This window comes from Mangifera indica, chromosome 16 (genome assembly GCF_011075055.1).
Source record: "Mangifera indica cultivar Alphonso chromosome 16, CATAS_Mindica_2.1, whole genome shotgun sequence".
NCBI lineage: Eukaryota > Viridiplantae > Streptophyta > Magnoliopsida > Sapindales > Anacardiaceae > Mangifera > Mangifera indica.
The window spans coordinates 6,291,157-6,307,455 of record NC_058152.1 but is presented as its reverse complement, the minus strand read 5'-3'; the positions used below and the strand labels follow the sequence as shown (position 1 = coordinate 6,307,455).

The following is a 16,299-nucleotide window of genomic DNA, read 5'->3' as shown; positions in this document are numbered from 1 at the left end:
CTTAACTTCAAATCAATAATAATACTTATGAATGATTCAATTACAACTTATAGTATTCATTTCTTACACAATTTCACTTTTTTAAATTATTGTTTACATTAATAACTTTTTTATACTTTGTAACAGTAATGAAGTTATACGTTATAGCATCATAACTTCATTTAAAGTATTCTAAGATAAGTGTAAGAATTTTATGCTAGAAGGGATTAATGTATTTTTTAATTCGAAGGCTAAGTGTGAGAATTATATTATAAGATGGCTAAAATATTGAAAAAAATGGAAACAGGCCCCGGAACTAACGGTTTGGCCCCAATCCAAGCCTAGGCACCAAAAAAAAGGCTTGGGATCAGGCCTAGGCCGGACTCGGGTCTCTAGGCTTGTAGGCCAGTAGGGCTGTGGGCCATTTTCCCAACTTTAATCTTGAGACATAGGACCACATCTCAATGAATGTGTTAGTATATGTAACCTGAAATATATTCCCAATTTACCTTCAGTTGAAGCTAAGAAAAAGAGAGTAAAAATTTCTAGACAAGCAGAGGCCTTTCATAGGCAAACCATAGGGTTTTTCTTCCATATACAGTAAGTAATATCTAAGGTTTAATCCAAATAGAAATAGACTTGAATTTATGTTCTACCTTGCTCTGGACAACTGTATTGCTTCTTGGTCAAGACTTGATTCTTCTGCCCAAGCAAATTGGTGAGACATGAGTGAGAATTCTTGATGTCTTACTTGTTCAAGCTGCTCCCACTCAGCCCACCTCTCAGCTAGTCCCACTCCCTCCAACATTTTAACCACTTCTGCCATTGTCGGACGGTCTTCAGGGCAGCTTTGAGTGCAGAGCAATGCCACCTGAACAACAATCTCTACTTCTTTCGATTCATAATTCTTCAGGTTTTTATCCACAATATCACTCAGTCTATTTTCTCTCAGTAATTTCTTAATCTGCAGAAAAAATAAATCATATAAGCACCACTAGACAATAAAGGTAGAAAAGGGAATACCACATATGTTACAAGCACTCAAGCTGCTTACACGCAGTAATATAATACTTTTCCTTTATTCTGGTATCATAAATTTGAATATTCCATAATATCATCAGCATATGAATGAGTTGGAAAACAATAGCACTCAGCGAATGTAAGATATATCAATCAAGAACTTTAGAGCAAGTTCTGTGGCATAACTTTGTTATCTGCCCAAGTTTTAAGAAGTCTATTTTGCATAGAAATCGATCCAAATACATAGGGTGGGACTATATGCACATTTACCCACTAAAACTTTTCAAATGATTTTAGCATTAACATTTAACAAAATTTTCTGTTTTATAGTAATTTCATTTTCAATCAAGCATCAATCTTTAGAATTGCAATTGTAAAGGAAAATAAAATAGAAATAGGATTTTAAAATATAGACTGGAGTGAAAAAAGCAATGCCCCAGTAAACTAGCACCCACTATCAGAAGTTATTTTTCTTTTAAAGGAAAGCCAATTCTTTTTTTCTCAATTTCTCCCAAGGAAGTCATCCTATATCAATCTCTCCACATCAAAAGAACTCATCTTACAGCTATCAATCCCATGGATAAATCTAGCAGCAAACCATTATGTCATCTGATTTAGCAAATACAAGCCCTCGGCATCCTCTTTAATTGAAACCAGAAAACATACTCTGATTCTCCCATCTATTATTGACTGAAAATAAGTCTTAAATATGCAAGCCTTGATTGTAAAACTTTAATGTTCTTATCTTGCATAGTTGCTTTTTCCTTGGCTGCAATTAAGTAGTTCCAATCTCCTTGACAATATCTTTTTCTTGAGCAATTTGCTCAAGTTTGGATATTCTATTAGTAAAGTATTGATCTTCTTTGAAACTTGAGAACATCTATAGTTCTTACTCTCCCTATTATTGGCTGAAAAGTATGGTCTAGCACATGATCAAGCAGAAGAACATGATCAGGAACTATTTCAGGACTGGTTTTGTATTCAGAATCTTCAACAACATTCTCTTCTAGAGTAATTTGCTGGCTCCATCTCTAAATTGTACCTTCTGATTAAACCTATTAACTTCTAGATGTTGCTAGTCTTCACTTTGAATTTCAAGCACTACTTAAACCATATTTTCCGTAATTCTGTTTTCATTTATGGAACTATCTCAAACACGTTTTCCAAAGCTCAAATTAAAACCAAATCAAGAACTATTTTAAGGACTGGTTCAAAAGTCTTTTCTCTATGTGATGCATGAATTGTTTAATAGTTGACTGTTGTTCTTCTAGTTTAGAAAGCATAGGTAAGATCCTACAGGGAATCTTGATCTAAGCTCTAAAAACTAAAAATCACATGTGACTGTTATAGTTGTGATTGTAACTCTCTTTTTATGATTGACTTCTTGCAGCAAGGGTAGTGTGGGCTAACATGGTTAATAATCAGTCTATTTGATTTTGGCAGGTAGCAACTTTGCTTCTAACAACTAAAATTTAGTCCAGGTCTTGGCCAATGATTTTTCCACATCTCTCATTTTTGACATATTTCTAACAATCATAAACCTTCTAAAAAGGAGACAATATGCTTGGCTTGTTTATTCTTCTGGAATTCAAAAGAAATTGTTCAACTTTGTCTACCATTAGCCAAGGTAAAAAGAATAAAACAGTCTTAAATACCATTAGCAAATAAAAATTAGAAAGATTAAATCTGACTAAGAGAAAAAAAATAACATATTGCAATTGAAAAGAAAACTTACTTTTTAAAATAACAATAGCAAGCTCTCCATCATGTAAATTTAATTTTCCTTAGAAGAATGAAAAACAACAAAGTCACATGATTATTTGTGTTTGAAAAATCATTGAAAGAACAAACTGCAATTTTTATAGATAACCTACATTAAGAATTTTTGTTTTAATCATTTTTAAGAGTCACTCATTTACCTTTAAATTTCTAAATGAATACAATATTTAGAGGGTTGCGTAGTAGTTTGGAAAGCTTTAATATCTCATAAACTAAAATTTTATTTGGCAACTAAATGAGATATCTAAAAAGGAAAATGAAATTAAGGACATCAACATATCAAAAAGACAACACAAACAACATAAAACACAAAGTTCCAAGGTAAAAAATAATAAGCATGTGTACTTCATAATTCAAAATTGATTCAGAAATAGGAAACTTGAAAGTAGATAATCTTACATGATCAAGCAGAAGAACATCCTCTTCCTCTTCAAGGCGAGAGAAATCTATTGCACGTTGACCAGTTACAAGTTCTAGTAGAGTTATTCCATATCCAAACACATCTGTCTTCTCTGAAGATTTCCCAGTTGACAAATATTCTGGGGCAATGTGGCCCATTGTACCACGCACTTGAGTGGTAACATGGGTCAATTTTGGATCAACAAGTCTTGCCAGGCCAAAATCTCCAAGAACAGCTTCAAAATTGTCATCCAAAAGGATATTGGCAGCTTTTAAATCACGATGTATAATCTTAGGATTACAGTGCTCGTGTAGATACTCCAAACCATGGGCCGCTCCAAATGCCACACGTTTCCTTGTTGGCCAGTCCAAATCTTTCTCTCCGGGTTTCAAATCTATAGCATATATCAAATTTAACATAGAATTTTAGTACCCACTACCAAAATTAAGGCTGGCTGAAATGATAAATCTGACGGAGATATAATCACAGTGGTTTAACAGATTGAGGTTTTCCAAAACATAAGCTAAAAGATTATCAAATGAAGACATGTGAGGTTAAGAAAGATTTCATTGTGAACTAAATCATAGCTCACAGAGTAAATTTATTATGCAATTTATTTGAATTTTATGTTGGAGGCTCAAAAGTTTTGAGAATAGGTGTAGTTGAACTGTGCTGTTTGGTTATGAACCTTTTGTTCTTTATCAGTTTGTATTGGGTCATAAAATCCATATGCTTAAAATCGTGATTGCAGGTATAAATCAATTTGGAAGTCTTGTCTTCCTCCCAATAACTTTTAAAAAACACTTCCGCTGTGTGATTCAATTTGGTTTTCAGGCCAACATATCCAACATTTGTCACTAGAATCTAGCAACAATATTAAATTGTTGTCTAACTTAAATAGAAAAACATGAGAAAACATTCAGGTGTGGCAAGCTAGTCTAGTTTATAGTACAAACTGCAAAGAGCAATCAAATAAATGAAAATTAAAGCATGATTCTCATAAAAGAAAGTACCTCTCAAGCGATAGGCAACGCTAAGATTTTGCATGAAAGGGTAAACAAGGATTCTCTCAGATGGGGTTGTGCAGAATCCAATTAACTGTAGAAGATTCCTATGAACAGCAACACTTATAAGTTGGACTTCCCTGAGGAATGCAGCCTCTCCACCAGGACTATAATAATTAGCAAGGCGTTTCACAGCAACTTTTGAGTTGTCAGAGAGGACACCTTTATACACTTTCCCAAAACCTCCTTGTCCAATTATGTTACTTTCACTAAAATTATCAGTTGCAAGTTGCAGTTCACGCCAAGAAAATCTTCTAAGCTGACCAAAAGAAACTTTGCGATCATCTTCACCTAAAGACAAGAAGAATCCCAGATATTAATTAAGAAAAACCTTTGACAATATGCCAACTGCAAAATTTTCCACCAGAATGGAAGCAGAGAATTCAAATTATCGGAACGAAAAATGGCACAGGTGACTTTGAAAAGAAATAATCATTTCTTTTTTATGGAAAACTCTATGAAGTTGACTTGATAAAAAATCATAAGGGATATATATTATGTTCCATGCCAGAATGAAATAATTGAGAAACTAGCTTGTCATAAAAGATCAGGAATACAATGAAGCAGATCAAAACCTATATCCTCGTAAAAATAAATTGGGTGTGCTTAGGTGTCTCTTATCTACTCCTATAGTGACTGATAGTATTAGTACCATGAATGAGGTATTTATGTCAGTCATTTGCTAGATTCAACCTCAAGCCTGAACCTCACCTTCATCCATTTAGAGTAGTTTAGGTTGACATTCTGGTCAATGAACAAAAGTTAGTTCCAGCAAAGTTTGAGTCTTATTGTGATGAGACATATATTGACCTGTTAATCTTGTTGATGTAGCACAGATTCTTTTAGGTAGACTTGGCTTTATGACCGTAATGTGACTAGTAGGGAAAACAAATACCACTTCTACCTTTTGTCACAATGGTATGTGATTACATTACCTTATAAACCTCTTGAAAATTTGCTTAGATGTGACTGCACTCCTCTTTCCAAGTGTCCAACAAACATTGAGCTAACACATCAGTTTCAACACCCATTGAGGCTAACACAGTTCCTAAGCCTCTATATTATATGCTTGTGGCACTTTCTTCTGATCTCATGTTTTCCCTCATCACTTCATTTTTCTGCCATACAACCTTCATTGCATTCTTACACATTCTCATTTGCTTAGATTGCATACATTCTTTCTATTGGAAAACACGCATCCAAATAAAGTAATAATTCTGAGTCAATCTAAATAAAGGAATAATTCCAAGTTGGCGAGTTACAATAAGAAAAATCTTTAAAGGCAGATTTCAAAGAGGTTCAATCACAAAAATAAGGATCAATGAATCCTTCAGTTTAGAACCTTGTTTCCATCTTAAATTTGTATACCAATTACATATATGTTGTAATCACTAATGAATGAAATACAATTGAGAATTCTTTCCTTTGAATTACATGGTATCAAAACCCTTACGAAAATTCTGAATTTCAACTATGGAAGGATCTGCAAAGGAACTGTCAGACTCTATCTCTTAAACATCTCACCCAATTCCTCCACAAACATCTCCAATTGCTAACCAACATTATGGTGAGAATTCCTCTCTACAGATAACAAACCACAAGTTGAATGGAAATAATTTCCTTTAATGGTTACAACATGTTCTCATGGTGATTTGAGGCAGGGGAAAGATGGGCTATATCAATGGTGAAATTAGAACACCCAACATGGGAGATATGCACTATAATGCATGGTTGCTAAACAACTCAATGAAAATGAGTATTAGTAGCACCTATCTTCTCATTAAAACAGCAAAGGAGATTTTGGGATGTAATCAAAGAAACTAGGATTTAGAGAACGCATCGTAGATGCTAGAGATCAAATTGCAATTCAAAGACATTCGATAGGGAATGCCATTCTAGAAGATGTGAATGCTTTCAAGAAAAAGGTACATGGGTAGGAGGTTATGGATTTAACTTATGGGAAAAAACTCTTGGGTGCAAGTGAGTGTTTACAATTATGCATAAAAACTCTTGGGTGCAAGTGAGTGTTTACAATTATGCATAATGCTGATGGAAGCATAGACAAGTACAAAGCACGACTTGTTGCAAAAGGATTTACATAAACATATGGCTTAGATTACTAAGAGACCTTCGCACCAGTTGTCAAACTTAACACTAAATGAGTACAACTCTCCCTTGCAGCAAATTTAGAATGGTCCCTTCAACAACTAGACGTAAAAAAATTTTCTTCTCAATGATGATCTTCATGAGATAGTGTATATGGATTTCCCACCAAGTTTTGAAGCAAGGATAAAATATCCCAGCTCAAGAAATCAGTCTATGGGCTAAAACAATCACTCTAAGCCTAATTTGATAAGTTCACTAAAGTTATGAAACACCGTGGCTACACACAGGTTTAAACTAATCACACTTTGTTCTTAAAGCATTTGGGAAGTAGTAAGATTGTTGAACTTATTGTTTACATTGATGACATTATTATGATAGGAGATGATCTAGAGGAAATTGAGACCCTAAAAGTCTAAGTGGAGAGCTTGAGTTAAAGGATGATAAAGGACTAATTATTAAGGTATATTTTTGCAAGCACAATAAAAAGGGGGGGTAGGGGGAATGGTAGAATATTCTAGTGCAATTCAAGAAGACTCTAACATTCAAGAAGATTATGTTATAGCACAAATGGAGTGGGATCAAGAAGAATCCAAAAGGGTTCACATAGCTAAATTTAATTGGGAGAATTGGGTAAATTAATTAGAGCAGAAGCGTATGAAAGAGGTAGATGGTAAAGAGGAAAAGAGGAGATATTAGGAAATTGGCCTTGCATAGTGGAGAGAATTGGTCTCTCGAATTGCCAATATATTTGTAATTGTTTGGGAATTGTTTGTTTTGTTTACTCAACAGTAGCAATACATTGCTGGTTTTATTTTCCTCTTTCAATCCAAATAAAACAATTCCTTTCCAACTCATTAGTCAATTGCCTTTTCTTTTATATTTTGCCAGCAATTCATTATCGTTGTTGTTGTGTTAAGCTGAATTTCATAGGATTGCATTAAATAACAAACAATTGATATCCTCACAAAGAGTTTTCCCAAATCACATGTCCTTTAATTTAAAGGAATAATTTCAAGTTACATTAGGAAAATTCTTTAAAAGAAGACTTCTAGGAGATTTAGTTGCAAGTTTAAGAGTTTTTTTCCTTCTCGAGTTTGTATACACGTTTTATGTAAATTGTACTTTGTATACCAACTGTATATATGTTGTAATCACTAATCAATGAAATATAATTGAGAATTCTTTCCTCTCAAATTACACTTTCTTCATTTGCCTATGAGTTGACTCTTGTTCAATGATTATTAGCAAATATTTGTACCTTAAATGAGGTAATTGCAAGCCTCCAAGGCTTTGTATGTGGGGTCTACAAAATTCACTTTAGACACTCTTGTTTTCCCTAGGAACGACTTGCTTTGGCATTTAATTGTTTGTTTGATGCACTCACCAACTTTTGTTGTGATTGTTCTACCTACCTTCTATAATTGTTAGAAGCCAAGTTCTTCTTAGCCAAGGACAACTGATATAGGAGATATAGATGCAAAGACTTTTTGTCTATAAATGTATATGTTTAAGGGATAAATAGTCCAAGTTATTTTAATCATGATCTCCAGTTCTATGAGAATTGATGTTTTCATTTTTCTATTGGGATTGAATAATGTTTCCATTAAAGTTTATATTCTAAGCCTATAAATAAGTCTTACTATAGTGAGAAACTAATTGTTGATGAATAAGTGAGTTAATTATTGTTGCCATAAGTTCTTTACATAATTTCTCATTTAAAAATTTCTTCCATTATTCTTGTTTCTTTCTATTTGTCTCTCTATTTCTTCTTTTTCTCTGTTGTCTATCTTTGCTCATCTATCACAATGCTTTCTTAATACACCACCTCATAACAAAATAAACATTTCAAAATTTTGTACTTTTTAGATTATAAATTTGCATTAACCATGTCTTAATGCCTAAGACTTGTGTTCATCAATAGGACATCTGTGTTTTTTAAATTATTAACAATATTAATAATCTCATATTAATAAATATTTAATAATTAATGTTTTCATTTTCAATAAAACTTTATCAAGCATATTTTCATCAATTTAATTTCAAAACTGTTTTCCAAAAATGATATAGAACACATTTAAAAATTCCAAGAAAAAAATAAATTTTATTCTTCAAACATATTATGCCAAAACAATTTCACAAACAATCCTAAGTTACTCCTTGTAGTTATTTTCATAGTCTTAATAAATCTAATTTGACTAAAATCTTAACAAAAGTTGAACGTACTATTTTCAGGAACTTTTAATTTTTTTCAAATTTAGTGTTAAGTGATGAGTCATTTAAAACATTTTGAAATATATATAAAAAAAAAAAAAACCTAATAATTTAAGACATTTATTCTTCAAAATACAACTATTCCTTGAATTATTATTAAGATTTAAAACTCAAATTTGGTACTAGGGCAAATGGCGTGGTAAGTGATATGAGGTTTTTAAATGAATGATATGAAACAATAAATTGTGTAAAAATAAAAAATAAATAAATCTTGAGACAATCATGAGGAAGTTTTATATTAAGACAAAAACATCTTAACATTATCACTTAGTAAAAAATAAATTAATAAATATGAATGAATATTATTATGTAGTTGGATTAACTCCTTTTCAAAAATTAGACAACCACTAAATTATCACAATGACATCATGTTCAACTTATATATGTATAAATAATATTTATAAAGCTGATTAAATGAACCTCAAAACTAAAGGAAATATAAGTTACCTGCAACATCAACAAAAATGTCATCTTTGCGTCTTTGCAACTGATATCGGAATAAAAACAAAGCCCCGAGCAACAGAAGTACAAAAGCACCACAACTTGCTGATGCTACAACAACTCTAAGTTTTGATCTGCTGGTTGAAACTGTCAAATGTATCTATGTTCAATTTCCATGAAGGTTTAAGATACATGTGGTGAAGAACTTACCAGCAATCCAGTTAAGTTTATAAAATATATTCAAACAAGAATATTCAAGTTTTGGCATAAACTCAAGTATTGAGGTTGTTATAATCAAAGGCCATCATGTAAGTTCAAGAACTTCTTATTTTATAAAACAAACAGGATTTGAAGATAGGGGTGAACTCAAACCAAAGTAGCTCGACTCGAAGTAGCGTTTGGTTTGATTTAAGTTGAAGTTTCACTTCGACAACTCGGTTCGAGTTTGGTTTGAATCCTCTTTTAGTGATAGTGTTTATCTTGTCGATAATATTATTCATTTCACTGACAACACTATTAATCTTGTCAGTGACCTTTTGATGATATTTCCAACCAGTTCAAATTCACCATAATGGATTAGAGCTGAATTCAAGCCAACCCATCTTTGGACTTGGCTAGAATCCAACCCCACTTGAAGATTTAAACATATGACCTCTCAGTCATAACAACACTGATACCATATTTTAAAACTACTGACCTTGGGAGCCTAAATTTACAAGAAATGGCCAAACAGTAGTTCTAGGCTGAGATAACTAGAAAATGGAAGCAATGCTAAAATTTCAAATAACCTGGTAGAGGAGCACTTGACACACAAGGCTGGTCCAAAGTAGAGCCACAAGTGAGATGTGTTCCAGTAAAGCTGAAAATACAGCAGTCAATGGCTATTGCTTGAGTATTTGAGGTAAAACCAACATATATATGTGCACTTCAAAGCCATCATTGTAAGCAGAAAATTTAAGCAAATACAATCTGTAGATAAGCATAAGCATAAATTAATATGTAACAGACACATTGCATTAAATGAAAGATTAGAAGGCCACCATAATAGACAATAGAAGTGAGTTTGAAGTGTTTGTTCAAATTTTAATTGTGCATAAAATTTATTCACTGTCCTATCACATTTAAAGAAGATAATTAGGTTGAGGGTCATAATCACACAAAAAGCTGTTAGATACAATGTTGAACATATGCTTGTTGGTTATAGATGAAGTTTTCGCTCATTTGTAGCATCATTATGTAACAATTACATCCAGTGAAACACTCTTCTTATCTTTGGTTGATTTCAAGGTTTCATATTCCCTGAAATCTAATTTGGGGCAAGCATTTGAAGATTATTTTTCAGTCTACTAACAAAAAGAAAATAAAAGTCTTAACCAGTTCATACCATCTATATTATCTAGCTAGATTATCTGATTTGTTTAGCTTTCATGTTTTCAGGCTTGGTAAACAAATAACACTACACCTAACATATGAACATATGCATATTTCCAAAATGATATTGGATAAACGCCAATAATATAAACAACTGTCAGAGGTATCTTAAGATGTTAATAAAACTATATACACACACTTTTAAGTACATAATTGGGTACACAAATCATGTGTCATCATATAATTATGTGATTTTAAATTAAGGATGAACATGATAACACATCATCTGTGTATCCAATTGTGTACTCAAAAGTGTATGCACATTGCATTGTTTTTTAAGATGTTAGATTTTAATAATTTTATTACTGAAAAACCATAGATAACTTTGTAATCAGAAACTTATTACCAACATTAACCAATAAGAGCATTCTTGTTCAGCTCATTGAAAATTGATGCAATGAAATAATCAGGCAAGGCTCTAAAGTTTGTGCATCCTAGAAACGAGAAAAGTACCAACGGCTGCATGATATATACTAATAGTTTACAGAAATATAGGAACTTTTGGAGATTACTTGAATGTTGCAACTGAAAATAGTTGCATTGGAATTTTTCCAGCTAAATCATTGGATGAAAGATCCCTGTCAAATAAGAATAAGAATTAAAAAACAATAATTAGAGTTGGATAACATACAATCTCACAGTCAGCATAAATTACTTAGCTTAAAAGATAAACATTATTAACTGTAAGTTCCATGCAGTTCACACTAGGTACAATCAAGAAAATTTATGTTTATTCAAGCAGAGTAGAATAAGAAAATTATAATGTTCAGGAAACTAAAGTTCATCCTTACAAATGCTTTAAATTTGATAGCTGACCCCAATTCAAAGGAATAGAGCCACTGAATTTATTGTTTGCAAGATTCAGAGTTTGCAGGTGAACCATGTTGCCAATGAAATCTGGTAATGCACCTGATAAATTATTGTTCTGTAGCTCCCTGAGGAGAGCAAAACCGCAATTTAACAAAATGAATAAAATACATGTGTAACTGAAGAACCACAGTAGCTTATAAATGGGGCTAAATTAGGAAAAAGCATAATCAAAGTATAGGGAGGCTAGAAGCTTTACTAAAGTGAATTTTACAAGTTTTGCAGGGTTTCTTCGTCGAAAAGCATCAGACTAGTTTGAGAGCTTTCGAAAATTTTATCATATTCAATGGTTTACAGGATTTGTTACCCCTGGCACAATAAGCGCTGCTGGACAGAACCTTTTTAATTTTTTATAATTTTTGTTAAGAAACTATAAAATGTTAATTTGCAAAAAAGTGCTACACAAAACCGAACAAGCAATAGCTAAAGGGAGACAAGCTTGAGAAAACAAGAAAAACTTACACATAGTGTGCCAGAAGGCAAAAAAAATGGCAACCTCAAATAAATAAATACTCCAGTCATAAACTCCAAACAACAGAAAACTAAATAAAGCCCAAAACTCCCTCCCACTGTATCATCAAATAAACAAGAGAAAAAACTAATGTATCGAACTTCAAAATCCTCCACTCAAATTTAAGTTCAATACTAGAAACATCATCCTCAGTAGCCAAAAGAAGAGACTCTTTAATTCAAATTGGGACATGAAGATTGTTCATGCCGAATTTACCTACAATTGAGCTCCAAGTTCCACAACTGGTCATTCTCCATTTGAGCTAATTTATGGAATTAATCCAATTACTCATATTAAACTAGCATCCTTACCTATTAATGTTCAAATTAGTGTGGCTGCAAATGAAAAGGCCAGAGCTACAAGGAAATTTCATGAGAGCAATCATTCACAAATCGAAAAGGCTAATGAGATGTACAAGAGGAAAGCTAACAAGAATAGAAAGTCTTCTATATTTCAGCTGAGAGACTTAATATGGGTGCATTTGAGGAAAGAAATGTTTTCGTCCAAAAGGAAAAACAAAATTGCTCCAAGAGTCTATGATCCTTTTGAGGAGATTGCTAAGAGTCAATGCATACGAGGTTAACCTACTAGGTGACTATGGGGGAGTTTCGACCACTTTCAATGTGGGGGAATTATCTCCTTTTTTGGAAGATGAAACCCATTCGAATTTAAGGACAAATCCTCAACAACCCGAGGAGGATGATGTGGCTACACCTGGCCCACAACACAACTCATTCGGCTCAAACCGATTGCATGGCTCATGATAATTCTTGGACAACAAATTGGGCTTCGAACCAACCCATTGGATATAGTATGATCACATGGAATAAGGAAGAATTCACTTGAAAAGTCAATAACCATTAATTAACATCATTTTTCAAGAAAACTCTTCCCAATTCTAAGCTCTATGGGAACTGCAAAGTTTCATTAAATTTCTTGATATTTGTTTTATCACTTTAGGTTTCCATAACGGTCTAGTAAATTGTGTTTTCATTTATTTCCTTGATATTTGTTTTGTCTTCTCATTTCTCTGTGGTCTAGTTCATGTACTTGTCTAGATTCATAGTGTTCCAAGACCTACATATAGATTCATGAGTTGTAATAAAAAATCAGATAGGTTAATAGAAAATTGAAAAGAATTTCAGAACTTTTTGAGTTGTGTTACCTTATCCTTAGGTAAGATTAGTGGTGGAACTCCTTCTTGACCAGTGGCCTGGCCTTTACATCCTGAAGTTTTGCTTGGCTTCTATCCTATTTTATTATTTAGATACCATTATCATCTTTTCTTCCAATTCAATATTGTCCTCACACCCAAAAACACTTAAAAAATCTATTCCACTGAATTCAACTCACTCAAATCCCATCATAGAAATGCATCATCACCAAAATTGACATTGCACATATGTTTTTCCTTTTTCGAAATAGCAAAAATGCAGATCATTTAAGTTTTTATATGCAAATATTATAAGTAAACTACAAAATAAGCATAAGAAATATTTTGTCTATATTTATATTCCCATCGTAATATGTGGGTTATTTTGCTATTGTTAAAAGAAGCAGTTCCAATTTAAAAGTCGGATATTAGTGCAAATTTCATTATTTTGCAAAATAACAAACCTTAAGCATCAAGAGGAAAACTTACAAGCTAACCAAAAACTTCAGTTTGGTAAACAATGGAGATAGTTTTCCAGAAAAGCCATTTGAATCTAGCATCCTGCAAATTAATAGATAAACAAATTTGACCATTATAGTCACAATAATATAAATTTTAATTTATACCAAATACTTAAGAACTTCTCAACCCCCTCTGAGCCCTCTCCCTAAAATAAACAAACAGATAAATCTCCTAAATTTGGCAAATATTGCCTTTTTACTGTTATTCTGTAAGAAATATTACATTTGGGCACTTCCTTGTATGAAATATTAGAACCAAAGTCGGGGTCTCAGCAATATCAACCCTAAGTACTCATGGACTATGAATATAAAGTGCACTAATGAAGAAATTCATGATAACCGTGGTCTTTAATAGCCAAATTATTCAACTTACAGTGATACAACATTTCCATTTCTGCAACTGACATGAGACCAACTAAAACATGGGCTCACAAGATGATCATTCCAATCCGTTATGTGGTGATTAGTATCATTGAGAGTCTTTAAAATCTCCACCAAAGCTTCGCCTGACAGATGGCAGAAGTGGAAATCCTTGTTGTTAATAATAGAAAACAATCATTGACGCTGCTAGTAATGGCTCACAACAAGAATATATAATGCATACAACCATTCAATCAAAGATTCACTTAACTTTGTATTTAAGTGGTTTAAGTTTCTTGGTAGCTATTTAAAATTTTCACATTTTATCCAAAGATTTTTTAATGCATTTTATTATGTTTATATAAAGCATCACTACAAGCTAAATTGCATTTGGTTAACGTTTGCTAAGATTTTATTCCCATAGGAATTAGAATGCCAAAAATATTTCGCTTCTGTTTCATCAAGGGATGAAGTTACCAATTTGAGCTTAAATGCAACACAAAAGATAAACACAATTCTTCAAAAGCTACAAGGTGCAAAAACTGAGTGGATAGTCAAATGCTAAGATGGAAGGCTGATGTTGAAGATTTAGGACTATAATTTATGCAAATGGAGCAAACACAACATTGAAGCATTTTGAGTAGACCACAGTAGCACAAATCTTATTAAAATTTGGATGTTCCTAATTTCTCACAACAGCTTTAAGTTTTTTGTCAGTGATTTTATCAACTGTAATACCATACAATGATTCCATGCCAACAAAATTTAAGAATACTTCAGTTATAATGTAGTAAAATTTTACCTTTTTCTAAATAAAAAAGAAGTGAAAAAACTGTGCAAGGATGAAGGTGCTTTGAAAAATTTCATCAACTGTTAGTGACAGTATATTCGCAATTATCAAAGAATAAACATTATACACCAACTACGCATGTTGTAAGTGATGATACATTTACTACTCCTTTTGTCATATAAAATGCCTTAGAAAGCTTAACATAGAGGGAAAAAAAAAAAAATTTCTATTGGTCTTCTCTGGTCATTTGCTTAATTCGTTTATGAGTTGTTAAATTTTCAACAACTTTAAGACCTATTGCTTTTACCGAAAAACCAAAAAAGAAAACTGAAACATAACCACTTCAAATACAAGGTTGTTCAATCAAATAATCAACTCTAAATAAACATAAAAATATCTTGGGTGAAATAAGAAGCAAGTGTAATGTGTAAAATAGAAGAAACAGAGTCTTATGAATAGAATTCATATTAAAATTTCGAAACATCAAACTAGACTATAGATTGAAACATAATTTAAAGTTGATTATACCTTCAACATCAGGGTCCTTGGATGAATGACTGAAACTTAGAAAGATAAGGAGTATGAAACACTTTATCATTAGCTTTGCTCCAAACTTGTAACTAGTTTTTATTTCCCACCAACATTCATACACCAATATCTTCCCACCTTTTGATATTCAAATCATTATTCCAAGTTAGAAAAAAAAAAAATACAAAATACAAAAAGAAAAATGACAGAAATAGAAGTACCTGATTTAGGCATGACTTGGGCGGCAACTTCAGCCTGAGAAAGGAAAAGGCGGAGGAAGCACAAGTAGTATATTAAAGCAATTGAAGAAAGGATTGTGGTGATGATGATGAAGTGTAGTGAGTGATGGAGGGACCCACCAAGCATTTGAGAAAAGAAAAGGAAAGAAAGACATTGTAACACAGAACAGAATACTGGGTTGTGTTGTGTTGTGTTGGTGCTGGAATGAGAATTAGAATCCCACTACCACTACCAGCTAATGGTAATGTCTCACCTCATTGCTTTTAAGCAACCACAATGCCATTAAAGTACTAATAATTGTTATCACTTTTATATCTAAATTCTCACTTATCCGTAATCTATCATTTTCTTTTATATTTTTTTAAGACAACTCCATTTTGGATGAGTATCCTGTCACCCAGTTGTTAGAAAATTTCCTTTAATAAAATTGGATGAAAGTTTATCAATAAAGAAAAGTCTTATACACTTGATAAATTACATATTTGGATAGACGGCATAATGTGATTTTTTGAATTATTGAACTTTTAATAGGAGGGTCCAAACAATCTCATTTATAAATTCATTAAGTCTTTATTCTAAAACTTAATAGCTACAATTTTTCTTATTGAAACTCATCATAAGAGAAGCATTTGAAACAAAAAATCAAAGTTAACATATCTTCAATTTTTAAGTGATTCTCAAAGCTTTACGTATTCAAACTGTACGACGTTCTAGATATTTTTATACCTCAAAAGTTTTAATTCAGTATTTTATAACTTGTATATAGATCATATGGATTCAAAATTACATGATTTTATATAATTTATACAGAGTAAATTTTACATATGATATCAAAGCT

The 16,299-nt window shown here is 32.2% G+C and overlaps 1 protein-coding gene across 2 annotated transcripts; it reads right to left on the bottom strand.

Annotated features, from left to right (window-relative positions):
* Window positions 1-440: 440 nt before the first annotated feature.
* Window positions 441-15,736, bottom strand: LOC123198516 (probable LRR receptor-like serine/threonine-protein kinase At5g63710). 2 transcript variants are annotated; one of them, XM_044613198.1, is made up of 11 exons: window positions 15,443-15,736; window positions 15,222-15,359; window positions 13,917-14,049; window positions 13,512-13,583; window positions 11,283-11,426; window positions 11,004-11,069; window positions 9,849-9,919; window positions 9,067-9,207; window positions 4,192-4,533; window positions 3,178-3,572; window positions 441-943 (listed from the first exon to the last, which is right to left on the bottom strand). In XM_044613198.1, the coding sequence occupies exons 1-11, from the start codon at window positions 15,585-15,587 to the stop codon at window positions 632-634; spliced, it is 1,959 nt and encodes a 652-aa protein (XP_044469133.1). In that variant the 5' UTR covers window positions 15,588-15,736; the 3' UTR covers window positions 441-631. The 2 variants fall into 2 exon arrangements, with proteins under 2 accessions (XP_044469133.1, XP_044469134.1); XM_044613199.1 differs by lacking the exon at window positions 9,067-9,207.
* Between the last annotated feature and the right edge of the window lie 563 nt (window positions 15,737-16,299).